Here is a 27,654-nt window from a genome sequence, read left to right on the forward strand (position 1 = left end):
TCCTTGGTTCCGCCATAACAAACCGAGCTCTATATTGTCCGAGCCAATAGCGAGCGAATCCTGGTTATTACTCTCCTTAATATGGATGGGCATTCGGACAGGTTTTTGGTATTTGGATGGCATTTCATTGGTTCATGGCACGGATCTATCTGGGATGGAGTAACTCGGGTCATGCGATGAGAATTGTGGCTGGCATTGTGACTTGAAATGGCGAAGATGTATGGCAATGAGTGACTCGCTCTCCTCCCGCTCAGTATGTAATTGGAGATGTCAAAATATTTTGAATCTCTATCCACATGGGGAGATTTAGACCCGCTTAGCCGTATCAACTCTGGAGCTACTTGTACAGTCGACTAGTATGACTACGTAGTACGTACACAGTTGTAGATCCTAAGAATGTTGGAGAGCAATTTAACCCGTTCCCCCGACATTGGGGTGGGTCCGTACGCACGCATCCGAAGCTTATTATTCTTATCCATTACACTTGTCAACTTGAATTCCCTTTTTCTCGAAATGGTATTCTGGTCCAATCGTCAGGGCTGCCGACAACGCTCTCTCAAGTATTGAATGTGTATATCCTTTATCTTTATGCAATCATGCCAAGGCAGTGTTCCAGATATGCGTATTAAAATCATCATTGCAAAATAGCCTCTCTCACCGCCATAGCGTATTAGATTTAAAAATCTGGAAAAAGACACCCTGGACCATTTTCTCACCCTTTTCTCATTGGTGACTTCTGACTCGCCATCTCTCGGAGTGACCATTGTCCAAGGGATTACAATGCCATTATTTCTCGTCGTGGTGTTCAAGAAGCTCGTTCTCGTCGTTCGTTTGCCCATGGTCCTCGTCTACGCCTTTTAAATCCTGGTCAAAGCTTTCCAATCATTGCCGTAGAAGAGGTAGTACTTGCTCGGACGGAGGACGGCTTAAATGGATGGCTCTCAATCTCCTAAATTCCAGGAGGATCAAGTTCCTCCAGTTCCTCTCATCTAGGAATGGCTGGACGCGTCAATAACTCAAGGGAATCATCGTCTCCCTTGGACGCGGAATGCATAGGCAGAAAAAGCTGAATCAGATACGCGATGGATGGTTCCTGGATCCGAAGAATGTCTCACCTCTTTGTCAAACGTAGTTTCCGTGGTGTCTTCAGTCGGGATGGCGAAACTGACTCATGGACTACTTCAATGAGCTCGAGGGCTAATTCCAATGGGGCTCCACTCCAATTTTACTGTCCCTAAATTGCGGACAACGTGTGAGGGGAGCGGATTCCTGGAGACATTCGAAGAATCCATCCGCAATAAAAGAAACTCACGTGCCACGCTCATACATCACTTTCGGACATTGCAGTCAAATCACTGGAATGTCTCCGACAAGTTCGTTTCTCTGGAGAGCTCATTTCAAAATCCTTCCGTTTCAAAAATTCCATCCACATCTCAAGTATTGAACCATTGTCATGGTGGCAACTCGCTCAAGTTAAGTGATCATCAAGCTATTCAGACCTTTTTCGTGGTTTAGGAAGTAAAGATCCAACGTCGATAGAAGCGGACGGGAGTTTGATTGTTATAAAAATGTTTTTGGCTAGATAAAGCGAAGGGAGGTTTAAAGCAAGCTTTTTGCCGGCTCGGTTAGTTGCTTTCCATGCCGGTCCTGCAATCCGTCAAGAGTCTGAATCGGTGGGTTGGTTGAATGGTTGGTGGATTGGCCCGTGGGCTGTGCTGTACGTACGTACTCGATTTGAAACGAGGTTCAATAAAAGCATTACGATCTTTCGATGGTGCTATTATTTAGGATGGAATCAAGAGCTTAGCGGACTCATTCACCTAGGCGGCTGTCCGAAAATCCAAGGGGCAATAAATAGTCAAATACTTGGTGAATTACCTCACAATGGTGATGCTGTCCGTGAAATGGAGCCAAACTTCTCTTCATTCGGTCCCGACGATTCTTGAGTGGAGCCACGTCCTCGCTTCTCGTTAGAATAAACTTCATGGGTTTTTTTTTTCGCTCCCTGTGATGGAGGCATTCATGGTTTGAAGTTCAGCTTCTGGTCCGGTCGAAAAGAGACCTATTTCATACATCATTGCCTTCCAATACAGTAGATGACGGGGCCCAAAAATTTGTGGCCCATCGACGTTTAGAACCAGCTGCGATGACCCCAACTGTTATAATCAAGTCTGAATGAAATGACAATGAAGTTCAGACCCGGTGAACCGCCACCGAAGGAGACGACCACGGCAAAGACGAAGCCAGAGCCTCAGTCGAACACGAAAACGACCTATTGAAGGAGGCCACTGAGCCACAATGAGAGGTCTGTCTGTGAATGTTGTTCTGAACTGATCTCATTGCTCAAAGCCAATCAGAGAAAAAGTCCCAAGTCATCATCATCATCCTCTTCGCTTCTTGGGCTTTTCTTAACCAACCTCTCTCCATTTGTCTTTCATCTCAAGCACTCAAACAGACCCCGAAAACCAACCTTCAGAGATTCACAATCAACCCTACTCCCAACATGAATCACATCCTAAAATTGGACACGGAAAGTGGAAACAGGTCTCCAGGTTCCCCACAAGAAGAACGCTTTGAAACTAGGGGTTGTTTGTGATTTTGTGAGTTTGTGATTTTGTGATTAGCGATGAGCGATGAGCGATGCCAGATTAGACGACGAACTTTTCTTATGAATGAATGGAGCCAATTGGGTTCACCCCGAGATGATGGTTGTGTCTGACAATCCAATCCGGGATGGTTGGATGGTTAGATGCCTGGTTGGAGAGAGTGGAGATTGGTGATGGTGGCGACGACAACCAAGCGTGCCCAACCAGGCAAAAGCCAATGTGATTGACAGGAGATGACTTGCTCAGCGGGAGAAATTATGTCTTCTCGAGAAAATTATTTTTTATTGTTAGATGGACCCAGCCCATCATGTTTTTTTCTAGTGACTCTGGCCACAATAGTTAGGCAAGATAAACTCACTGTTAAGTATCCGTTCTCAACCTGAGGTTCTCTTTTGGGAGTAGGACAGGTTGATGTAGGTAGAAAAGAACCTTGGCTTTCTATTGTGTGCCCAGCCTTTCAGACTTTCCGCTTTAGGAGTGTGTACATACATGTTTCCTTTTCTCAGCAGTGGTGGTATAAGTGGAATTGATGTTGTAGCAAGTGTGCTGAAATGGGAAATGACAAGCAGATTGAGAATCCCGGAAAAAAAGTGTGCAATCAACGGGCGACACACGTCTTAATTTACTTTTTGACGGCCAAAAACTGATCTTTTCCATTGGAGCCCGGGGAAAAGTGTCAATCATCCTGGGAATTGGATCCTATAAACCGAGGAAAGCAACCGAGTCGACGATGCTCTCGGACTCCTCTCGTTGCCACCCCAACGATGATGCTCTTTGAATGTGAGAGAAGGCCCTACTAATTGTTGGCACGGATTCCCAATCTCCATCGGACTGATCTCCGTCATGTCAAACAATTAGGCCTCTTTTGTGATCAGTGCAGATCGCATTCCTGAGATACCATCCACCAATCATGCTCTATAAAAAGCTCCACAAATACCATACGTACGCGTACCTACATTCAATATGTGTACAACATACTGCAGACACTTCGAATGCATGGAGCTTTTCTCGGTTTCCAACAATTTCTTCCTTTGCCTTCCTCGTCCAGGGCCAAAAGTGTCCACAGCTTTTCTGCAATGGCATTGTGATATCAATAGATGGGAGGCGGAGATAAGGAGTCCGGGCATATAAGGGGAAAAAAACCAGGCGACAAGCAGTTGGCCAGCCAGCTAGCCAACAACGAACGGACGAATAGATGGCGGACGATGGACTCCGAGAGCTCCAACGACAAACGACGGTCTTGGCTAGCTCCAAATGTGAACAGTGAATAGTGATTACCTCCTCCTCCTCCTCCGCCTTCTCCTTCTCCTTCCTCTTGGCCCTTCCTTTGGGGCCAGAGTTCTTCGTAGTCGTCGTCGTCGTCGTCGTCGTCGTTGTCGTTGTCGTCCCCGTCCATTCTCAATACTCGTCTTACCCATGGAGGTCTTAGGAACAAACACACGTACTACTCTCATATGCACTCACTGACACACACACACATACGCTGGGCTGAAACACGGACTACCGAGCAAAGCAAAAATGGATCCAGTAAGTGGCTTTTCCCCTCGTTCAATTGTGCTCCTCACATCACACACAGGATGGTCATAAGCGAGCGAGCGAGCGAGTGAGTGAGTGAGTGAGTGAGTGTGCGACAATTCGAGTGACGTCACAATGAAATCAATTTAGAGTCCGCCCTCCTCCAGTTGTTTTGTCATTGCTCGTTGTTTGGTCTCCTGGCTTGGAATATTGAATAATAGCCGAGCACCAGCTTGGAATTGGAGAGTGTGTTTTTTGTAAAGGGTTATTAGGATCAAAACAAAACTGGACATTTTTTGCGCAAGGACATGGGTTGGTGGCCTTTGTGTCCATGAGGTCTTTATCTTTATATGCATGTGGCTTAATTGTACTCTCCATCCGATCTGATCAAAAACAAATTACATAGATAAATGGTTCTTGTTCAGCCATCGTCACTTTCTTCGCACGTAAACTGGTTTCTGGAATAAATCGCTCCCGATCTCCCGATGAGCAAAAAGGCTTGAACGAGCATGTTCGTTTTGACCGTTTGACCAATTATGGAATGAGGCGATGAAACTGCATCTAGTACACCAAACCATTTCGTGGTTAGCCATCAAGAAGCCCTGAACTGACAGAACATGGGCGAAAAGTATCCATCCTCCCTGAGAAACCTGCCTGCATCCATCGAGGTCCGCTTTGAACAGGCTAACCCTGCAATTTTCTGCCGTGAGGAATCCTTCTCTGCAAATAATGGAAGGTGCAAACACCCGTCTAGACGAGCATTGCCCACTATGGTTTGTGTGTGTGTGTGTGTATGCTTTTTTGAGCGCCGGTCAGCCGTTTTTTTTTGAGATCTTTTAGTCACCTCATACCACGCGTCACGTCTCCTTCAAATAGTTTGGGTACATAATGTACTCCCAGTGAAGATAACATGAGGAGCATGATGCCCATTTCACGGGAAAACTGATCTCCTTTGACCAACTGACAACCATTCATAATCCGTTGTATAAACACATTTTGAAGAGCCACAACAATGGATGCCCCCACACCATTCAACCATCCATCCATCCATCCAGTCAAGCTAGCAACCAACAATCCAGACCAAAGTGTACTCGAGCAGGTGAAAAGGAATCTCCCCCAAAACATACTCGGCTTTCATAAACCTCCCCAAAGCCAATCTTCGTCAATGGTCTCGAAGCTCTGTGACTTTTTTCGTGGTCGATTGGACCTCAAGAATTGACGACGGAATGGATCGGATCCGGTTCAGAGGTCTTGTATTTCAGACTTCACGGGCATGGATGGGAGTTATGTGCACTTCTCACTCTAATATTTCATCATATATCTTAGTGTCATGTATTAAATAGTCCTCTTGCTTCGGCATCTTAAATATCAATACTACAACTTGCTTGAAGAGATCGGTGGCAAGAGCGATAAGGATCAATGAATAAAATATAGCGGCATTCAATTGTGTGTGTGTGTGTGTGTGGGTATATATATTTTTGATCGCTTTTATTGGTCGTCTTGCTCTTCGCGTGTGTCGTCGTTGTCTTGCATTTGGAGATAGATTATTGCTTGGAAACATCTGTTCTTTGGTCCATGAAGTCGCCAAGAGTCACTTGCACAATGAGAACTGCCTTTATTATCAACATCACCATTGTCGACGTGAGCACCAAGCACAATTCGGTGAAGAGCGAACGAGCGAGAGAGTGAGCACTTGTGGAACGAACGACACCACTACGATGTTTCTAGTATTTGGTGATTGGTGAAGGTGAAGATGGTGCTAGTGGCGTTGCAGATAATAATCGCAATGATGAGAGTCATAACCATTCTCATGATGATCATCGCCTTAGCACAAATGATGAGGATAAGAGAGTAGGAGTAGTAGGAGTAGTAATAACTGTTTGAATACGAGTTGGCCATGAAAACCAACAGAAGACGAATTCGGATTCATCACCACAGCTTTTTTTCCAAATATCGAATGGGTTCAAAAGAGATCTTGTGTGTCCATGGTTTCATTGATTTGAGCCTGACTCAGAAAGTGAGAGATGAAACCCGTTCGATGGTTGGTAGGTGGTTGGTATGTTGGTTGGTTGGTTGAGATCAAAAGCAAATAGTGTGGTGGAGAAGAGTGGCTGGACTTTTCGGGGGGGTGGGGGGAGGATCTGTTTCTCACACATTCACCTCAAGAACACACATCAATGAGAGCACTGTAATTTTGTACTTTTCCGCATGAATAGTCAATCGGAGCGAGGATGATTGCATGGAGACCCAAGGAGTAGATGTTGTTGTTGGGGTTGTTGTTGTAGTTGTTGCTGCAGTTGTTGTTGCAGTTGTTGTTGTTGTTGGTGGTGGTGATGTGGGTGACGAAGTAAAAGTTGTTCATCGTTGTCTATCGTGTGGCTACCCGCCTGTCAAGAGTAGTCCGCCCTCCAATTTGCCTGCAAAACATCCAAGAAGAAGAAAAGGTAAATTTCTTCATAAGAAGAAAACGTGTTCATAGACATGTAGTGATTGTATGTAGTACACCTCCTCCTCCTTCTTCTTCTCCTCCGCCTCCTTGCCTCATACACACGCCCTACTTGTGATCATCTCACTCACTCCCCCCTTCGTTCGTTCGTTCTTATCTCTGGATTCTGTTTCCCAAAGCTCTTGAGAAACAAACGAAGGCAGAGGCAAAGAAAAATCCTATGACAAAGGTCTTCTTCCCGATTCTTTTCACAAGAAGCGATGGCCAAGAAAATTGAGAAAATTGTTTCAAGGTAGAAGAAGGCACAAGGAGGGAGCAAGGGGGCTCGGTCATTTGGAGCGGAAGAATTTTCAGGAATTCTCTTCATTTTTTCCAATGAAACCTGATACACTGAGCCACTGTCAATTGACCTCGGTGGGAAATTTGCCACAATGTAGGCTAGGCCATTGCGGTCTCTGACTCTGAGGCGGGTTTTCTACCTACTAATTGAGGACCAAGGAGGCTTGAACCAAGTTTCTCAATCATGGGAGGGGTGGCAAATTGATCTAGTTAGGGACAATACCTCAATATTTTAAGTATGACTATGGTCACGTTTGCATTGGAGGGCTACAAGGAGCGTTCCTACTTCCTTTCCGTCCATATTCAACGTCCAATAGTTTCCAATAGTAGCATTGCTTGGGGTGCGGATCGACATCAAACATGAACTCGGTAGGGCGTTGCCCCATGTAGTAGCAATGGTAAACGACAAACACAATTCCATGATGAACCCAACATCTACTGAAAGTCTGCCTTTTTATCTGCCTGACTGTTGGAGTCGAGTGTGACCACCCACCTTTTTTTGAATTTGTGCTCACACCGCCCGTTCGTTTACTATAACAACCATACCTACGTAGACAGTGGTTGTATTTTGTATTGGCTGCAAGGAGAGAGCTGGACTCGTCGAGGTGGTGGCCTGGTGGTAACTAACCTATTCGGCTTCTCAGCTTCCAGCAGTGATATTGATTGTGCTTTTACTGCAAAGCTGCATGGGGAGACCTCGATCCATCTCGTCGTTCTTTGAACGTGAGGCCAGAGTCTCCACGACACGATGCGATGCTCTACCGTACGAAGGTACGAAGTTGACATGAGGGCCAGTAGCCGAGAATCGTTTGGCCTTTTGAACCCTTGGCTCGTGAGCTTAATGAAAATCGACGTTTCCCTTCACGTTCAGAAAAATGGAGTCATGTCAAGAAGTGGCGATCTGACCTGACAGGTCTTCAGATTGGAATTTTTTCCTCTTTTCTCCTCTGGAGAAGGGGACAATAAGAATCAAGCACTTACCATGCCATTGAGGGAGGAGGCCCCGAAGCCCCCGAGGGCTGCCGAGCTAGCTGCGGCCATCATGTGCATTCCAGCGCCAAACTGAGGCGAATTGGCCACAGACGGACCCGAATGCATCGAATGTGGGATGGACCCGCACGACACGGCCGGATGGGTGGGGGGCATGTAATAGGATGACATGCCCCCCATTCCCGCGGCCGCAGCCATACCCGCATAACCGTACATTTTCTCGAAGGGCTTCAACATATCGGCCACGGGAGCGAAACTGGTATGCTTTTTCCGAGCTTTGGCCGAAAGTTTCCGGTTCCGAGATTGGATATTCTCTTTTTTCATGGAGATCGGTCTCGACGTCTGCAAAAGGAAAAAAAGGGTACGTTGTACAAGAAGATGAACTGACCATTAATCACCATATCCTAGCCATTGAAATCTTCCTCATGCCAAATTTGCTGGCGTTTATCGCATCTATGTATCTTTGTGATCTCTGCTGGCGTTGCCAGCCCACGTCTCCAAGGCCTCAGCGGCCCACGTGGGGCCTAAATGGGCCTGCCCAACGCCATCGGATCGAGAAGTCCGGTAGCTGGCAAGTGAACTGATCTTGACGGTGATGAGATTCTATCTCTGCTCTTAGCAGCCCCAATCTTGCGCCTATCATCTTCTCCATCTGCCCCGATGAGATTCAGAGATGATGCTTCATCTATGAACATATCATCTTGATGATGCTCTAACCATGATTATCAAATCTTGTCGACTGTACGTAGTAGGGCCTCAGCCCTTATGAACAGACAAGCCAACCAACCCGATCGGAGAATCCGATCCATGCAGTAATGAAAATCGCCTACTTAGAAAGTTGTCTTAATCATACATACGCGTACAACGTCGTATATGGAACGAGCGACGGTCGACGAGTGACCTTTTTTGCCCATTTAAAAATGGCTTGGAGCAAAAGTTCAGCAGACAATTAGGATTTCTCATTTTTCCTCACGCGAAGACAACTGGGACACGCCCTAGACTTCATAATACGAAAGGGTGAAACTTGAGGCTAGAGGGAAACACCAAAGCCAAGCTAACTGGGCCTCTCGAAGAGCGAAGAACAAGGCATGCTTACTGTAGGAATACAGAAGCATGGATCTTTGGAGTCCTAAGTAGTCAAAGAATCAACGGTCCGTCCGACCAGTTTGAGTGAGAAGACCTCGTGTTTACCTCGAGACACTCCTTTCATCGAGGAGAAGCACGTGGGCTTGCAATTCATTAAAACGAAATCGTTTTGGCCTCATTTTTTGCCTCCGAAATGAATCCCAATCCAGTGAAGAAGGCGGCTGGCTAGCTAGCTATACAATAGTAGGTAGGAGAATATCAATTACCGTAAGTCATGAACTTGACTAACAAATGAGCGAGAGAGTGAGGGAGACAGAGAGAGCTCTCGTAATATTGATTTTTACTTCGAACAAGAGGAAAGAAGGGAGGGAGAAGGTTCTCAAGGTTGGCCAGATCTCAAAGTAGTTGTGGTCGATCCATTTTGATAGAGAGCCTAGCCAGAAAAACTTGCTCCTCATCGCCATGATCATCTTCTGGTTTGAGGAGTAAACTTGAAGTGAATTAGCCGGGTCGTTTTATGAAGAGGGCACTCGAGATTGAAGTGCCCGAATCTCGATTTTTTGCTCCTCAAGACTAGCTTGGATCTTGGATGGGTCTTTCTCCGTGTGTTGTGACTGTTAACTGACTGTTCGTTGGACGATTCAACGGGAATCAAGCGAGCTAATCGAGAGAGAGAGAGAGCGAGAGAGAGAGAGAGAGAGAGAGAGAGAGAGAGAGAGAGAGAGAGAGAGAGAGAGGGAGAACCCTCTTGGGTTAAATCATCATCATCGTTAGGTCACTTTTTGAGAATAAACGTCTTTTGCGGTGTGCGAAGTGAAACGCCGAGTGTTTCCAAGATTCTTGTCAGAGATAAGTAAATTCCTTCCAAGCGGCCCTCAATCACTGAACAGGCAAAATAATCCCCATTTCACTACGTAGAGTGCAAAACCCGCTGACAAATGATACGACAATCCATGCCAGAATATGCGTCCTAATTGTTCACCAAAGTTGGGCCGGAAAATATGTGAACTTGAAAATCAAATGGTACGGCCATGGTCGATTGGTTCACTTTTTAAGCAGAAAAAGGAGTGCAGCTACTTGTACTTTTCCGATCATTGGCAATTAGATCCATTTTCGGCTCGTTTCAAGGCAAATCAAGAGAACAACTTCTTAGGGAAAGATCAAAGGAGACTCAAGAATGTGAGACTGTTGCCTCGCTCAGAAAGGTTATACACTATAAATGAACTGTCAGTAGGATTACATAGTGCCTCTTCGGAGTGGCTCGAGGAAGAATTGGAAGAAGGAGCCGGTCGACGCGCAGTAGGACCATGATTGAGAAAAAAGGCTTGACTCATGATTGCTGTCTCATCCTTTGATTCATTATCAGAACGGCCATGGGGTCAGTTTGATATCATCCTCTTGGTATTAGGTTCACGGCATGCGTCTGTCGATCTGGTATTTACTAATTATTGAGCGTTTTGTTGCATTGTTTGGCCACCCTCCACCATTTACGAGTACCATCCACCATCCACCGACGGTCGACCGACTCCTCGCTCCTTGAGAGATCATGGAATGCATGGTGTTTGACCTTATGAAACGAGCCGGGAACAACATTCATGACTGGATGCTTAGAGTTAGCTTTGTAAAATTAACCAAGTATACCTATAACAACACCGAAGTATTACACGTCTCAACTTGGACCATGAATGCTCCAAACTATTCGTGTCTCCAGCCACCCCAAGAACCACGTCAAGATGGAAAATGCTTGGCATTGTCTTTGTCAGCTGTTTGAGTGCTGAAGAATGCCATTTTTGCCCCAACTCGTGTCTTCTACAACGCAAGCTATAACGACAACAACAACAGCAACAACAACCAATACGACCGACCACGTTGTGTTCTGGAGAGAGAGACAGGAGCGAACGAGACAATGTGGACAAAAAGCAACTTTTAAAATGATGTCATAAATTCATTGTCCATCCAACAGGCCACATGTAAGTTCGTCGAGAGACACTAGGGATTCGCTTCATTCAGACTTGGTTCAAGGCTCGGCTCAATAGGCAGGTAAATACATACAGTACGGCTAGGTTTTCGAGAAGTGCTTCTGTCTAAGTAGAAACCGCTCAGACTTCTTGAATGTCAAACACTTCTTCGTTGAATTATGATATCATCTCTACCATGAGCTAACTGGCTGCCCGTTTGGGTGGGTGAACGTATGTGTGCGAGCTCTTATCCACATTTGGAAGTCGATCAAACAAGGCAGAAGAAGAGGACCTGCGGGTCTTTCGTCGGCTTCAAAAGAGCCCCATGTAGAAGCAGGTTCATTTATAAAAGTTGCTCTGCTCGAGAAAAATAATTGAGGCTGACTGGACATCTGTGGCATGAGGATGGTTTGTAACAGTGCTGTACGACAGTTGCAATACAGGACAGACGAGTAGCTAAAATTTACTTAAGTAAGCTAGTTAGGTGGTGGCGAAAACCAACGTTACTTAAGAAGCTAACGATTGGGTAAAAAATGCTAACCTGGCGAAAAAATCAAGTTTTAAAACTGTGGAAGCCAAAGCGGGGCTAGGCTCAAAGAATACCGGTTCATGCCCGGTTCCGTTGAAGATGTCTGGTCTGAGTACTCGTAGATTGCTCTTGACTACTTGTATACGGCTTGATACACCTGAGGTGGGTGCTTTGTCGCCTCTCACTTTTCTTTTCATATGAGGATCATTTATCTATCACCTTTTCAGAATTTGGCACTCTCGATTGATGGCCTTCTAATGAACTGTATTTACATAGGAGACGGCCGAGATTGACCCCACCTGAGGAAGATCTCTGGGCCAATAATGGATAGACGAATGTGGACGACGGCCACAACCAATCTACTGAACAGTGCACATGTAACGGAGAGTCTCCTCCGGAAAGCTTGGGAGTTCAATTGTACAGGTGCGCATGCATGGTCTAGGTGTACACGTATTGTGTATGTAAGTATGTAAAACAGGTGATCAAAGAGAGTGCAAAGACCATAATTACAGGGACTATTCTCCTTTTGGACACGAAGGTCCGTCCGTTTGTTCGTCCGTTCGTTCTCAGAGGCTTGGGCTCCGAAGCTCATAAATAACAGTGGGTAAAGCCAACTCAATGTATCAATCTTTATGAATATGCGTCACCCTGAGAGCAATCTCCCCAATGATCAGCTGACCTAGTCTAATTGGTTTGAAGGACTTGTCGATTTACAAGGAGGGTAGTAGTAGAAGACAAGGGATAAAGGGCGGGATTCTTACCCCGTGTAGCTTGTAGTAGAGTCCACAGGCATTGCATACGGGTTCTCCAGTGCCATTTCTCCTCCAAAGAGTGGTAGTGGTGGTATTGCAATTCGAACATTGAGTTCCCTGACGTCGTTGGGTATTCTGAAGATAAAGAAACAAATAGATACAATTCAGATCGAGCCTTCAGATTAGGTCTCACTCCATAATGGAGTCATTTAGAGCTGAACAAGCCTCTCGGAACGACAGCTAACGGACCCCGAGGGGTGCAAAAGAACTCCCAAAAAGATAATTCTCGTACCTCAAGACGCCAAAGATAAAAAGGTTGGGTTTGCAACCAAGACGCGGGATTCTCATGTTCTCAATGTTCGTCAAGCAAATCGCAATTGTTCGAATCCCTGGCCATTGATTGATGGCTGGAATTTTGCAAACCATTTTCGAAACAAGACCTTGGTATGCATGTTCGAATGTACGGATTGCAAGTCACCACTGATAAATATTTTATGTCATTAAGCAATATCTCTGCACAGAGCTTGCGGACTCTCCATATTTGCCTCTATGACATGCCATAAAATTTGATCTCATTGTCCATAACCAAGACCTCCTATGCATGGGTTCAGAAAGCGCTAGTTGTCTACCGTATTGTTCGTATGTAGGAGAGGGGGGGGGGGTTATTCCGAGTAATTAGGTTGGGTTCGTATTGGGAATATTCCGGTCGATTGGCGAAGAAAGTGTCCATCGCTCTCAAATCTGCTTACGAGACTCTTTGAGGCCATTGTTTAAAGATTAACTGATGGGACAAATCCAGGGATTGGTAGTGATAAGATCTCCTAAAACAATTGATGTCAGTGGATCTCCGTGCCCCCTCCTCCTTCTCCTCCGCCTCCTCTTGCTCGTCGTTGTCGTCATTCTAGCCATCATTACGGCCCGTAAGACTTCCTTTCTCATTGAAATCCGGAGCAGATGACACAGTTTTCGCCTTGTCTCTCTGTCCAATCCCTGACAATGAACTCTGTGCCGTCTAAGATTGGAAAGAGTTCAATAAATTGTCGAAGTGGCCCCTAAACTTTGGGAGGGGGATCGTTGGCTATTTCTCCCTCATTATTAGATGAGGCTTTGATGTCTTGGGCAGATGTTCTTTCCAGGTTAGTTGGGTAGGTAGAGAGATAGAGATACTCGTTCAAGTAGGAGTAGTCCTAACGAATCGCATATTTTATTTCAGGTCCGAATCGAGAGTGCCAAGAGCTGATGAAAGTTCAATTAAGGAGGTTTCTAAAATGCCTAACTACGACAGCTGCACCGAAGGCACGCGTTCCCTATGTAGAGTTCGTTGTTGGGTCGACGTAGGATTTGGTCGATAAGAATCTTGGTTCTAAAAATTGATGAGTGGCTGGCGTCTCATCATCAACATCGCTACCACCATCGCCATCGTGATGATGATCATGATATCGTGTTGACAAAAGGTCTGGCAATTGGAAAGAGCAAGGGATTTTGACAGTTTTATGCCCATTCTGAGCTGACTTCCAGCATCACAAGTAGTCGGAGTCGAATTCGATCAATGCAATTGTTGTACAATCAAGAGTGGTCAGGGAACCGGTTTGGACGGCTACCGAAACCCGTTCCCAACCAAACTGGGCCCACTTTTCGTCGCCCAACGTTCAAGATTGTTACCTTTGTACATGTGAGTACAGTCCTATAGACCAGTATGCAAGGTTAATGGTGCAAGGTGTCTTTGAAAACGAATTAAAACCCTGCTCCTCGCCACATTTTTTGACTGCAATATTTGGCCACAAAAATTAAAGCTGTACAATACAGTGTATATATATCTAGCTAAAAGTCTTTAAAACCGGGATGCACGAACTCAGGCCTATTCGGGGTGGACCCTGGTCAAGTGAAAAGTCTTGTTTGTCAAAGACACTTCACCAACTTGTTGGAGACCAAACGCGCCATTTGTCCAATCCTCAACCACCACTTATCTCCTCCCTATGGTATTCATGTGCTCTAAACCTAAATTAAAAGCGATTGGGCTCGTCGACGATACCATTCATCATGGAAGGCGGCTATGGCCAACTAGCAGAGCATCCAAGATACCCACAACCACCGGCCAACCACATGTCTACCTCTTCCAATCAGCTATAAAATAGATTCCCAATTGAAGTGGTACCGTTTGCAAATTGAACTTTCTTGGCCCGAGGCCTAGACAGAATGAATTCCATCCATCCGGCAATCTGGCTACCTCGCTCGATCTTGGTTGTTCGACAAACGATCGGGAGCGGGTATTTTACATCAGACTTGAAACGATCATCAATATCAATTACTCATGGAAATAGATATCACATCGTGGAAACCAATGCAGTGAAGTCATTAGATTGAAAGATTTATGGTCGGAGAGTGTGATGGCGCTAGAGCTGTGCTCAGAGAACGTGTAGACTGTGGACAGATATATCGGCGAGTTCCATGCCTTGTGAGCACTTACCATTTTTCGCTTTGGCTTGACGAGAGGACGGTTCGTCCCATTCATTTTGTAGTAGAGCCCACAGGCATTACAGAGGTAGTGACCATTTCCGTCACGCCTCCATAGGGGTGTGGACGTAGCTGCGCAGTTGACACACTCGCGTCCTTCTGGAAGAAAACGAAGCTTCATATACCATATCGTATGAGGGAAGAATTCACGACCATGTTCGAGTGCTCTACGTACGTAGAGTACATGTGCATGCATTCCGAGGTGTCAAAAGAGAGTATGGTGAAAAAAGAATTCGGACTCTGCCAAGCTTCTTATCTCTGACGGCTATCTTAAGTCCATTGCTTGCAACCATTATGTGGTGCATGGAAATGGAAAAACGATGGGACTAATCCGCAAAAGGTGACAATTCCAGCTCGCCTATTCGATGGAGATTGGTCTCTTTCGGAAGAGGGTAACAAATGTAGTTGCTGCTGGTACTACTACTATTGCTACATACAAGTTAGAAGTACTTCTGTCACACTGACGCTCGTTTTTGTGCATTGAAATCGGGAAGGAAAACGAGGGGCGTTTTTTACGTGTTTCTTTAGGAGGTGATAACTAATTGTGTGTTGAAATGCGAGTCTAATTGTGGTGAAGTTTCTCAAAACATTTGAAATTGCTTCAAGCTGACAGCCACAGCCCAAGACAGGTCTGGTGTGTACTCGTACAGATCTTGCGAGGGGAGCTGAGTGTGTGTCCCTCATCTATTTCGCCCCTTTCTTTGGATTATGGGCTTTTCATCACCTCTTTCTTGTGACTTGAAACCCTTGAAGAGGAGAGCTTCCTACTATTATTGTTCATCTTCATGACACGGTCGCAAACGATAGGAATGACGTAGCTTTGTTACGTTAAGTAATCACCAAACACTTACCAGCGTTGGGTCGTTTGTTTTTCCCGCCTTTGGAGTTACTGCCCCCGCCTCCGCCGCCCCCACCTCCATTGCTACTGCCAGGGCTGTTCATCATCCCGGAAGACGATGATCTTGAGGAAGGAAAAGTGCCAAATGGACTCAAATCTGTGCCCACGAGTCCGGAACCGGCCGATCCTATCACCCCTCCGTGACTGGAACCACTCAGCCCGGATGGCGTCAGACCGGGGTGTCCGTGTTGCCCATAAGAGCCCGGATGTGTTGTCGGATAGCCCGGATGTGATGAAAGGTGATGGGAATGGTAGTCGACTGGATGGAGAGCATTGGGCGATTGGAGGTAATCAGAGGATTTGGACGATGACTCATTGGCATTGGCGCCAGTTTGTTGCTCCAAGAGCTGGGGTTTGTTTTCTTGGTCACAATCAGACTCTGACAAGGCGTGAGGTGGAGGCTGCTGTTGTTGTTGCTGCTGCTGTTGTAGCTGTTGTTGCTGTTGTTGTTGTTGATGGGAGACATGTTCATAGTCACTCTTTGGGATAGAGTCCTTGGCCGGACTGGGAGGTAGAGGTGTTGTTGAACTGGTGTAGTGACCCGGGGTGGAGGCTCCTCCGGGATGGTGAAGATTGGACGCTGACGAAGGAGGAGTGGGGGCGGTTCGAGTCGGCGAAGACCAACTTGCTCCTTCGACAGATACCTGTGAGCCCGCTCCAGGCATCCAATGAGGGCGGTACATGGACATCCGAGCTGCTGGAACAAACCAAATATCTCTAAGAGTGGCCGTGGGTACTAAGAAAGCGTGTGGTGAGCGACACTCCATTGTTTTGTAATTTGTTAATGGAAATTTTCATGCCTACATGCTGCTGCACCCCTCACTCCCTCTCCCTCTCCTCCTCACTGTTGTGTGCAGTTTAGTTCACGTTCACCCGCGTGGCATGTAATCAAAGAGCAAGTGCTCGTCTGACTTGGGGTCTTGGTAATTGCTCACCATGAAATTCTGTGCCTCCCATTGGTTCTGGAGGTGACCACAGGGCTCTCACACCACTCTAACAAGAGGAAGAAGCCTCTCGGTAGCCCGGGGTGAGCCCTTTTGAAGGGTAGGAAACAAATTAATTCCATTTACGCCGAACAATGACTTTGGCGTCGCGAAAACTTTCAAGATGAGACCTGGCCTCCCTCTTTGTCTAAGGTAGTACAGTACAGGTATATAGTCGATGACTGTGGTGATGGCTGTGTGTGTCTTTCTGGCTCTTCTCTTACCTACTGATTACCACGGAAACTCCGTTAGTCAGACTGAGTTCACACAATCTCCTTGGTAAAGTCGTATGTAAAGCGAATTAAACGTAAGACACACACATTCACACACACAAAGCCATTCACTCGATCCGTAACGAGGGACACGTGAACACGGAGCTCCAAGATGATCAGCCTTTGAAGACAAGTTGCCCCGAGTTGATTTTGAAACCACCTTTATCTTGCATGAAAGAACTTGAAAACAACAAGTTGAGAATGATGTTGATGATGATGATGACACAAAAGTAATGTAATGAGTGTTCATCACGGACTGAAGCAACGTCATCAAGCGTTTAGCCGCAAGGCGACTCGCGAACACATTCAACCCCAAACCTAGATTTTTTTTCCAAGGCTTTTTGTTCTCCCTCTTTCTTCCAAATTCCAGCCCAATTTTTTCCTCTTGTTGAGCCCTTTTATTTTCTTGAAAAGAGGGGTTTAACTCTCAGGAGTCTCGTGTCTTGAATTGAATTGTCTGAACAACCCATCATCTCTCTGAACAGACACCGACAGCTGCCACATGCTTTCAAGTAGCATGAAAGGCATCGTCTACCCAACTTGAAAGAGCCGAAGATTTTGCAAATGCACCTGAATTTCCAACCAAGAAATATTCGCATCTGCGTAAACTAGATGTTCAACAGGATAAGGGAGCATGTTCTCACTCTCAGATAAGTATTTCCACATTTTTTTCCACTGGCTCTTGAGTAATTTTATGAACACCATCAAAGGCACATGCCTGACCGCAGACAGGCCAAACGGTGATGCACTCTCGAAGAATGTTCATTCTAATTTTTGATGAGCATTTAAGATATGGATCGGATCACCCTCATCATCATCCTCGTCATCTTCACCGTTGCCTGACCAGCTTCTGAGGAAGCAGCATTCTGGATAACGGTCTAGACCTCTTTTCAATGGAATCCCATAATGGTTGATGCCCCGAATGTTTGCCCTATCTCTAGCATCTAATTGTGCTCGTATTCATGCCCTACCTTGGGTAGCTGCACTTTCGTAGGCCTGATGCATTTGGTAATATCGCGAGGCCTCTTGCGTGGCAAAGAAAGATGAGGATGCGGCAGCCACGGCCGCATTGCCCGTGGAATCGAGTTGGGGGTCGGCTCCCGGTAAGAGATGCCCCGGATCGACATATCGCGATGGATCCATGTAAGTGGGCCAGGACCTGGCCGCCGAATGATGCACATGATGAGTCGCCGGATGGCCCGAATCAACCATTCCGGGTGCTGGATGTGCCATAGTCATCATTGGGGGATCCACCACTCCTCACTCTTCACACGGCATCCTGGAACAAGACGAACGAGAACGGTAACAGCGGTGACACCCTTTATTGAGCCACATGATTACTATTGGACAGGTAGGCTACATTTTACGACGTGCGGTCTCCTCCCATTTCTGCGCTTGTCGTGACAGACCGACATTTTCGAAATTAGACGCGAGAGTGCAAATGTACGTCGTCGCATGATTGGTGCAGCCAGTCCCGGATGATGGGATGAATGACAAAGGCGGGTCATTATTTAACGGTTAGAAGGGAATTAAGAGGACCCCCCTTTTTCACATGAGAGGGCGAGGATGTGTATCCCCCTCCCCTGGAACATTCGAACTCCAAGAGCCCCTTTTACTTCACGGCATACACAGTAGCAGAGCGACTAATACTACTAGTACATGCTCTATTGGAAAGATGAGAAGGTCCCACAACTGGAAATCTCGCACTGTGCTCCACTCACTCACTGGCGCACACACGCACAAACTAGCTCGAGGAGTCTCACTCTGTCTCTCTCTGTCTCTCTCCCTCTCTTTCTGCCAATAAGAAAGAAAGCTCTTGGCCTCACTCCAAATCCCCCTGAGCCGAACTGAGCTGAGATTCTCTGGTTTGGACTTTGAGTGCCATGGAATGAAAAGAGATGGACGAAGAAGAGTTCTCTGATTCTCCTCTATCCATCCATCCATCCATCCATCCATCCATCCATCCATCCAGCCATCCAGCTTGTCTCGTCCTCTCGTTCGTTCACGATGCTGTGAGCTGCTGCCATTTGATTACTATCTCTTTTTGGGGTTCGTTCGTCGTCAAGCTTCCACACCATCCCAAGCACTTCACAGGCAGCACTACCACTAGCACCACTACCACCACCACCACCACTACTACTTTGCCATCACAGCTACTTCGACTTCGACTCCGCTGGCAGCTCCAACTACCTCGTAACCCTGCTTTTGGCTGCTCCAAATACAGTACTTTACCCTATGGTGTGCTGTACTACGTCAGTACATACACTGTATATGAGAGATGTTATCATGTCTATGCGCACACATTGACGATTTTCAGCTGCCAAAGCTCACCAAAAAAGCTCCATTCTGCCATTGCTAAAGTGTTTGGCAGAATCGTCGTCATGGTTAGCTTGCGGAGGAAAAATCATGCTCCACACGAACCAGATTCTACGTGCCTCTTGGTAGTACTAAAACTACCTTGTGCGGCAATCATAACTCTAAAAGCATGAATATGGAGCATTCTACATACGTATACACTACTTACGACCGAGTGAAAGAAGTGGCTGGTTGGTTGGTAGTGTTTCACGATGTGCTCTACCATTCTCGAAAGTTTTTTAATGGTGGGTTCGAGTCATGAAGATTTACAATGTGCACATGCACGGCCTCCATAAGTACAGAGGAATGAATTTCCCTCAGTTTGCGTGCCAAACGATGGCACTTCATACTTTAAAGTGGTACCTTTTCCACATTTTGGACCAACACAATTCGACCTTCTTCTCAGATTTGAAATGAGAAACTGGCATTGAAAGGTTAAACCGATCTTTGGTTGTTTAGGGACCACTCCTCGATCCAGTCATTCAAATTGATGTGCCAAAAATTTCCATTCTTTCAGTGTTTCGCATCTCTTCATCTCAAGTTAATGGAAATGGCTCGTGCCTCAGCAAAAAAAAATAAGCATGCCATTTTTATCATTTTTTCCCTACTCGGACCAACTCGTTCTTCTGTTGTCTGCCCACAAGTTCGGACATTCATTTTTTATATACAGTAGGCGTTTCTCATTTCCAAGATGAGTTAGAAGGTATGAAAATGTTTTGTGGAGACTCGCACATGGTAATTTTGACACTTTCACCCAAGATGCTTGAATTGAAATGAGTGAGAAATGAACTGAGCCAGCTTTATGTAAACCAAGCATCCTTCCTCGCCTAAAAGGTCACACCTCAGTTGTTGACTAGTGAATTGATCCACAAAGGTTTGGTTCGATGATGTGTTCTACACTTTGAATGGGATGCCTCACTGCTGTATGAAAACACTTGTGTCTTTACAATTCATTTCGGGGCTTTCGGGAGGATTGAAAAACTTAGCCCGAAATCAAAGCGTACGCTCGCTCCTACGTCAACAAAGACAAGTAAACATTTGTCACTTTACGGTGAGGGAAATTTCGCTTTATTACCGGAAGCTTTCAGCTCTTGGAATTTACGTTTTACGGCTACCAATCAAGTGAGATCTGGATGGAAAGTCGACAATATGTCCCACCAATATGTTTGCAATACATGAGAATGAGATAGATCTCTCGCAACTCGAAGTGAAGGAAGGCAATTCTGCAATCTAGGTGAGTGATACATTTCGATCGATTTGCACTCATACTTACTCATGGGTTGGTTGGAACCGGATTGGATTAGTAGTTGATGCAACAAGATTGGTCCCAGATTTATGAACAAGCGAACGACACCACTGATAAACGTATCAAATCGTGAAGCATTGGGATTTCAACTTTTAGATCTTGAATTGCACTCAAAGACGACAGAGCACCCGAATCTTGGGTTGGGATACTCGTAGTGGTTTGACCAGATAAACACACTGATACATAATGATTTGAGAATCACCTTCCCAATTCTAACTGGGCTCGACTTAATTAGTGGGAGAGATAACCAGATTTAGGGAGCACTTTTCAAGTTTACTTGTGACAACACTCACTCACTCACTCACACTCTGGCACCACAAAAGCAAGTAGCTCCGGCTGCTTTGGGACTGGTAGCATTGAAGACAGAATACTCGAACGAATAGTCGTTTCTTTGCTTTGAACTTTGAAAAATTCCAAAAACCGACCCGAAAACCAAGCCGCCGTCCCATCAAGGTCCAACCCGGGACGAGGAGACAGAAACACATCCACACACTCACTCACACGAGCACGGATCATCAGCATAGAGAGCGCGCCCTAGGACGGCGCCCGACACCAGGCCTATTCAATGGCTACCACCCCACGAATGCCCCTGTCCGGATCCACACTCCACAGGGTGTGCACAACCTCGTTCACCTCAGGGTGCTTCGGACGACGTCCTCCAAGTCGGCAAGCCGGACAGACACATTCATACTTACCGTGAGGGCCATTGTCATGTTGGCACAGTCAGCCAAGGCGCCCGTTGGTCGGGGAGTCGGTGAACCGAAGGCCGTGCGTCCTCCCTCCGCTCGATCGTCTTCACGAGGGTCGTCCATTGAAACCTGAAAAAGCTCGGATAACGCCGACGAACCGACGACTGAGGCGCTCTGGCTGCTGACGCCTCGAAAAAAAAGGAGAGCATGTGTTCGAGGGCTAACGCCAAGTGGGCCTCCTTTTGGCCGTTGATGAGGTCGCGAGGGTCGAAGAAACGGAACGATGAGGAAATTCACGAGGGTGGCGGAGAGATAAAGGGTGTGTATGACGTGCATCCTGTATTCGTGCGCTTTTATGCCTTTGAGCGGAATATTTGCATTTTACATCCTCCGAATTATGAGGGGATTGGAATCAATGAAATGTTCATAAATAAAATGAAGCAAAACACTGCGATGCAAAAGAGGGGAAATTATAATGATGACCCTACAATTGTTATGGAAAATGAAGAAGGCCATGACGTGCTTTTACTGACTCAGTACTTTTTAAGTTTGTCTTTATTTGTGACATAGAGGGATATTAAAATGATAATGCCTGTCAGCGAGGCAGTTTTTTTTCAAATTCTTGTGCTACATTTTTCAATTCTTGAAGAAATTTAGAAGCTACTTTCTTGAATGAATTTACATTTTTGCCCAGTCGGAAGTTGAACTAAGAGAGGTTGCGAGAGACAAAAATCGATAAAAACACAATGGCAATGACGGAACTTTTTCAGATAAATCGAAATCGATCAAATCTCAACTTGACAATCGAACAAGAACAAATGGAATGACTTTGTTTTATGAAATTCCCATTTGTTTGAGCTGCATGTCTAAAATGGAATGAGATTTAAAAAGCGCGTCAAATTGACTATTCTCCTATGAAGACTTTGGTTAAAGGTTCATGTTTTTTCAAAATGTATTCATTAACGTCAATGAATGAGCCAACAAAACAAACTGGTTCCATCTCAGTGATGCCACTTCTCGTCCCATCGTAAATCCACGATAGCAGCAAAATGGCTTCAAGATGCATTCAAGCATTGATTGACTAAGAGAAAAGTGCGTTTTTCACCCAAGTTTTGCCTTATATACGTACATACTGCATACTCCACGAATGTGACATCTTGTTTGTGGGTTTAGTGCGCTCATTTTAATGATCTCGTTAACCCGGAGCACATCGCAAATTCCAGGCATAAATTGAGATTCTCAAGGAAGATAACCAGTATTCACCCCCCAACCAATGATGTCCGCCACTTTCCAAGCTGATCCAAGAGCAATGAATATTGTCATGGAAGTTGCTCATCTGCACTTCCCCACTCCAATCTATGACGTGGAGGATGACAAACCTGCCCTGCACCGAGTGAGTGGATGTGATGGTACTCCAAATGAGAATTGAGATGAAGAGATAGGCCTAATAATGAGAGCAACCTCATTCCAACAACAATGAGAGTCAGCAGCCGAGTTGCTCACCGACGAGTTTGCAAGTAATGAGCTTCACCACGAACTCCCAACTTTTGGTTGGTTGGTTGGTTGGTTGGTTGGTTGGAAGCATTAAAATACAGGATCCTCTGCTGTCAACCTGGAATCGTCCTTTTGTGTGTGTATTGTTCCCAAATGTTTAGCTTGTAGACACTTGTTCGGGCTCGATCTTATGAGTGAACTAGTTTCCCAGAACGGTTCGAAGAGACGTGCTTGAGCTAATAGACCTGGAAGGATATATCTGGTTGGACAGAAAAATAATTGAAAATGCGAATTTTTGAAGAATGATGGAGCACCTCTTGAATTTGATATGAATAACTTAAAGGAATTGAACGTTAAATATCAAGATTACAAACCCATTAGAATCGCGTCTCGTTTTCCTATGGATATGATACTGATGTAAATATGTTTGGATCTGCAAATAAGCACTGATGTAAAATCCAGATCCTGGAGTTTGGACTCGCGTCCAAGTTTGAACTATCATGTTACCTCGAGTGCCAAGAAAGTTTCTTTCTATTGGCGAAAAAGAGTGAAGAAGGTGTGAAAAATGCCATTAAAATTGGATACAAGCCATTTAGTACTAAATGAGGCAAGCTTGAAGGTGCCAACACGCCTACAAATTTTGCCTCTCTCAAACCAGGAAGGTCAAAGACAACAATACAGATCCCGATTGTACGTGATAGTTGGCAGGCAAGAGCCAAATAACACAATTCCAACGACCACTCCTCATACCAAAATATGTGCGGTGCCAACAGTCAGAACAGGCACACTAAGATCGACAGATGTCAATAAAATGTAAAGATTACGCCAAGTCACCGGAAACGACAAAATCGGAGGACATAGTCACTCTCAAGGATGTCATCTTGGAGGTTTCTATTCTCTTTTGTCCAGGTATTTCCCCCGTCATATCTATGGGAATCACCGATGGGGACTAAATTTAGATGCAGTTTTTGGTGGGACGGATGAATGAACTATTTCTGTCGTCCGGGTTATCTGGTCTCAAATCTGTTTGGACATCCAGCCACTTTTGTTTTTCCTCAACTCAATGAAGGATAAGAAGCCACGCTGAGACAACCGCGATGCTATTCATTACATGGGATCAACCACCCAAGAGAAGAAAAAAGAGAGGCATCTACAAGCGACAAATGGGGCAGGTTATGTAGCACTGATTTTAGGAGCAAAGTTCTAGATATGTCTCGGTGAAGCATGGAAAAGCAAGTCAACACCCATCTTTTGACATCTCAATCTTGGCCTGGTGATTAGATTTTGAGGGTATTGAAAACAAACAAAAAATTGGTTAAGAATCGGTCAGATTTTCAAACTTGGGTGTATCTGGAGACAATTGCAAAATCGACACTCAAAATGTAAAACCTGTCGAAGCAATCAGTTATTGAGTGGGGGGGAGGTTATCATGTTATTGTATAAGTATTAGTTTCCTATTTTTATAGGTGCATGAAATGCTCCGTTCGTTAATTGATTGTTTCGATTAAAGATAAGATGACTTTGCGTTTCTCGTTTTCACATATTATTATTGTTATGAGAAGAAAATGGGCTTATGCTGGGTTACTGAGGCTGCAAGTAAGGCCCTCTATTCAGATCCCACCGTATTGGAGGTAATGATATAAAATGATAAACCATAGATGGACCGGACTGGGTGAATAAATAGTTCAATATTGGCGAATTTATTTCGTTTCCCAGAATGGATTTTTGGCATTTGTTTGATTTAGCAATCCAAATTCACTACCATTGTGAATATCTTTGACAACTATCACACTATCAACCGAACCATTTTATGGATATAAGATTTGAATTACTTCCATCCCTTCTACTATTTCTCTTCATGCCTTGCCTCAGAACTTAATTCGGCCCTCCAAGAACTATTATAACAACAGCTCATCTCGAATATTTTAACCGATCGCTTACACGGAACCCCACCAGAGCGATATAATCTAGCCTTCTCTTGGTCACGTTTTCTGGTGCTCAAAAAGTGAATTAAAATCGAGTTATTGTTGGCACGTGTCCTCGTGTCCGCATAAAGGCTCTTCAAAGAAACCTCGATATATGTAACGACCAGCTTTTTCATATCTCGCGAGCAGGGTATTTTGCATTTTTAACTAAACCTCTCCCAGAGGAGTTATTTATTTCACATAGCCTTAACGAAATTTGTACAATTTCCCCATCGACCACACAACTGAAGACCGAGTCTAGATCGCTTTCCCATATTCCTCCCTGGCCCGTTGAAGCTCGTCTGTTTGTATGGGGTGTTTCAAAAGAAAGGACAGCCCAAATGTCAATGCTATAAACTGGATCTTCAATCAAAATTATAAACGTTAATGTTGCTAATCTTTTCGCATTTCTGTTCGTAACGTCTTTAAATCTCTCAAGATATCGAGAAAATCAGATTGTATTATTACATAAACAAATAAACTTCAGGCTCTTTCATTTTGCTTTTCCAGAGGTTGGAAATTTGCTGCCATGAGAATCTGATGGACCAACCATCAGATTTATGAACAACAGTTGAATTTGTGACAGCGAAAAATTCCGGCTCTTGGCCAGGTTCCATACCAATCAATTTTCCAGAACCTCATTCAATCTCAGACAAAACCTCTTTGGGCCTCCCAAGAGTGATGATTAGGACCTGTATCCTGCTATCCAAATAACCTTCGACGTGTTTTTTGACCAAGAGTTTTAAACAAAGCTGGTCCAAAAAGTGTCAATTTCAATGCATATTATGTTAATAAGTCAAGGTGACCTCTAATTTTTGCGCTAACCTTTTGCTTTATTACATCAATAACAGGTTAGGGCATCTAAAAATTGGGCCTGATCCATTACTTCGCAACACCCTATATACGTAGTACATAGTAGTATATTCCTCGGTCCCCATGAAATGTCCCTTTCTGGAATGACCAAATCTGCCGTTGATAGAACAAACAGAGAATGGAGACCTTAATCTATGAAATCTGAATTGACTCCAACGTGACGTTCTCGAGATGGATCCGCCAATCCAATCTACAAGTGGCACGTGTCCTGACGTATTTCAAGCACTAGCAATACGAGTAGGAAGAAGCATCAACCCCTGTAAACGAATGGCTAACAGTTTTGAGGAAAGTCGACGAATTCAGCAGCTATGCACAAATGGTTGAAAACGAGCCACTGAGGGACTGCTGACAGTCCATGCTCACTCATTCTTGCATTCGATACGGACTTGACGTGAAAGACGGGCAAAGATAAGGGGAATATCTATCTCCGTCTTTCCTTTGCTTTGAAGGAATCGAAGGTGATGCATTTCTAGGAGAAATTCTGCCACAGTTGGAAAAGGGTTAGGGTGTTTTTTTGTGATTCATTCCGATTTAGGCCGAACGGCGACCTTTGAAGGGATGAAATAGAAGGAGTGTGTTCAAACGACCATTTGGTCGTGCAATAAAAATGAGGGGTTACGTCGCCAGGAGTCAATGATGTCCTCATTAATTGCCCAACTAACTCCAAGACAGTGCAATTGGCGGCAAAGCCTACAAAGAATCGAATCGCTTGAATATGTGACTAAAGACCTCGGGGGAAAAAGCCCAACCATTGTGGTCTGGGTTGTCTCCCAACTAACAACTACCACAGCTTTATTTATTGTCTTTCCCGGAGTCATAAACACCAATATCACTTCCTAAGATCTCTTCTAGGTCTTTTTTCCTTTGGGCTTCTCGACCAGAAAGAAGGCAAAGCCGATTTGATTGGTCTGGTAAAGCACGCACCCGAAAGGCCCTTAATGTCTTGGAGGAATGCTGAATACCGAATTTCCGTGTTTTATAACCCGCTTTCAGGGTAGCGGGGCTTGTAGAGAGCGATACCAAAGCACGGGTGAAAGCTGAGATCGTTTCGAATGAGCCGAAAATCGCGATAAATATCTGTTCGTTTCAATGGCGACTGTCGTTCCCAGGGGAGTCCTTGAGGAAGCTAATTTACAAAAACGAAAATATTTATGGCATTAAAAAGCCAAATCATAAATTCGCCATAAAAAAGCGAGTCCTCGTAACCATTAGCCACAAAATAGCACCAGATTTGTAGAACTGAGCTACAGATTCAAATTAAATATGACACCCCGAGTGCAATGGATACGTAAAAATGTCACTAATATTGCTGGCATTTTTAATTTCATGAGAGATAAACGGATCCACCAGGCTTGTCGTAGTTCACAGCCAATGGCATAGAATTGTTTTTGAAGGCAGTAAAAGCTAGTTTTGATGGATTTGTGACCATCCATCTATGGGAGGATCTCTGATTGTTTTCCCCGTTCTGCTTGAGGTAAATCAAACAATGCCGCCGCCTGTAAGTCATCATCGCTTGGTTGCCTTGGTTTTTTGGCTGCTCCATGGAAACCAATGGAATCGTGATCTGATCATTGATTTTCGTCTCACTTTAGATCAAGAACAACCACCAACCAACCAAAAACAAGCTCCAAGATCTACGGAGATCTCAAGCAAAAAGGACGTAGATGGGAAACTCGACAGCTGAAACGTAAGGCAAAATTTGAAATGGAGCGTCGGGAAATGGAAAAGCGTGTCCAATCTATTTGAATTGTTAGCAGGTCAGCCAAGACACGACAAACCAATCAAAGAAAGCCATCTTTTTCACAACGAAAAAAAACCTACAGATTGGAGCCTTGAAACGGTCACAGAACAACGATTCCAATCAGATTTGATTGTTTGCTCATTCTTTTGTTTTCCACCGGTGTTCTTTTTCAACTTTCGTATTTAAGTCTACGAAGAGAGGTGTTTTCATAACAATCTTTTGGCTTCAACAAACTTTAGCCAAATGCACGTATGCCCTCGTTTTGGTTATACGAGCACATAAAATTGAAGTTCGGGCTCTTAGCCAAAGTTGGTTCTTTCTGGAATAGCGAGAAACCGAGAAAG

At 44.9% G+C, this 27,654-nt stretch overlaps 1 protein-coding gene across 5 annotated transcripts; it reads right to left on the reverse strand.

Annotated features, from left to right (window-relative positions):
* Nucleotides 1-5,573: 5,573 nt before the first annotated feature.
* LOC131886949 (transcription factor GATA-5-like) lies at nucleotides 5,574-21,074 on the reverse strand. 5 transcript variants are annotated; one of them, XM_059235422.1, is made up of 7 exons: nucleotides 20,517-21,074; nucleotides 17,860-18,167; nucleotides 15,587-16,327; nucleotides 14,689-14,834; nucleotides 12,231-12,356; nucleotides 7,888-8,238; nucleotides 5,574-6,538 (listed from the first exon to the last, which is right to left on the reverse strand). In XM_059235422.1, exons 2-7 carry the CDS (start codon nucleotides 18,128-18,130, stop codon nucleotides 6,512-6,514), a joined length of 1,662 nt encoding a protein of 553 aa, XP_059091405.1. In that variant the 5' UTR covers nucleotides 18,131-18,167; nucleotides 20,517-21,074; the 3' UTR covers nucleotides 5,574-6,511. The 5 variants fall into 5 exon arrangements, with proteins under 5 accessions (XP_059091405.1, XP_059091406.1, XP_059091403.1 ...); XM_059235423.1 differs by having other exon boundaries at nucleotides 14,689-14,831; nucleotides 15,587-16,330; XM_059235420.1 differs by having other exon boundaries at nucleotides 15,587-16,330.
* Between the last annotated feature and the right edge of the window lie 6,580 nt (nucleotides 21,075-27,654).

Source organism: Tigriopus californicus, chromosome 9 (genome assembly GCF_007210705.1).
Source record: "Tigriopus californicus strain San Diego chromosome 9, Tcal_SD_v2.1, whole genome shotgun sequence".
NCBI classification, from domain to species: Eukaryota; Metazoa; Arthropoda; class Copepoda; order Harpacticoida; family Harpacticidae; genus Tigriopus; species Tigriopus californicus.

Excerpts from the sequence above, each read along its gene's own strand:
- LOC131886949 (XM_059235420.1), bottom strand. The coding sequence starts at position 18,130 with ATGATGACTATGGCACATCCAGCACCCGGAATGGTTGATTCGGGCCAT. Across the intron at positions 16,331-17,859 it reads CGAAAGTGCAGCTACCCAAG|CAGCTCGGATGTCCATGTAC; the intron begins GTAGGGCATGAA and ends GGTTTGTTCCAG. Across the intron at positions 14,835-15,586 it reads AAACAAACGACCCAACGCTG|AAGGACGCGAGTGTGTCAAC; the intron begins GTAAGTGTTTGG and ends GTTTTCTTCCAG.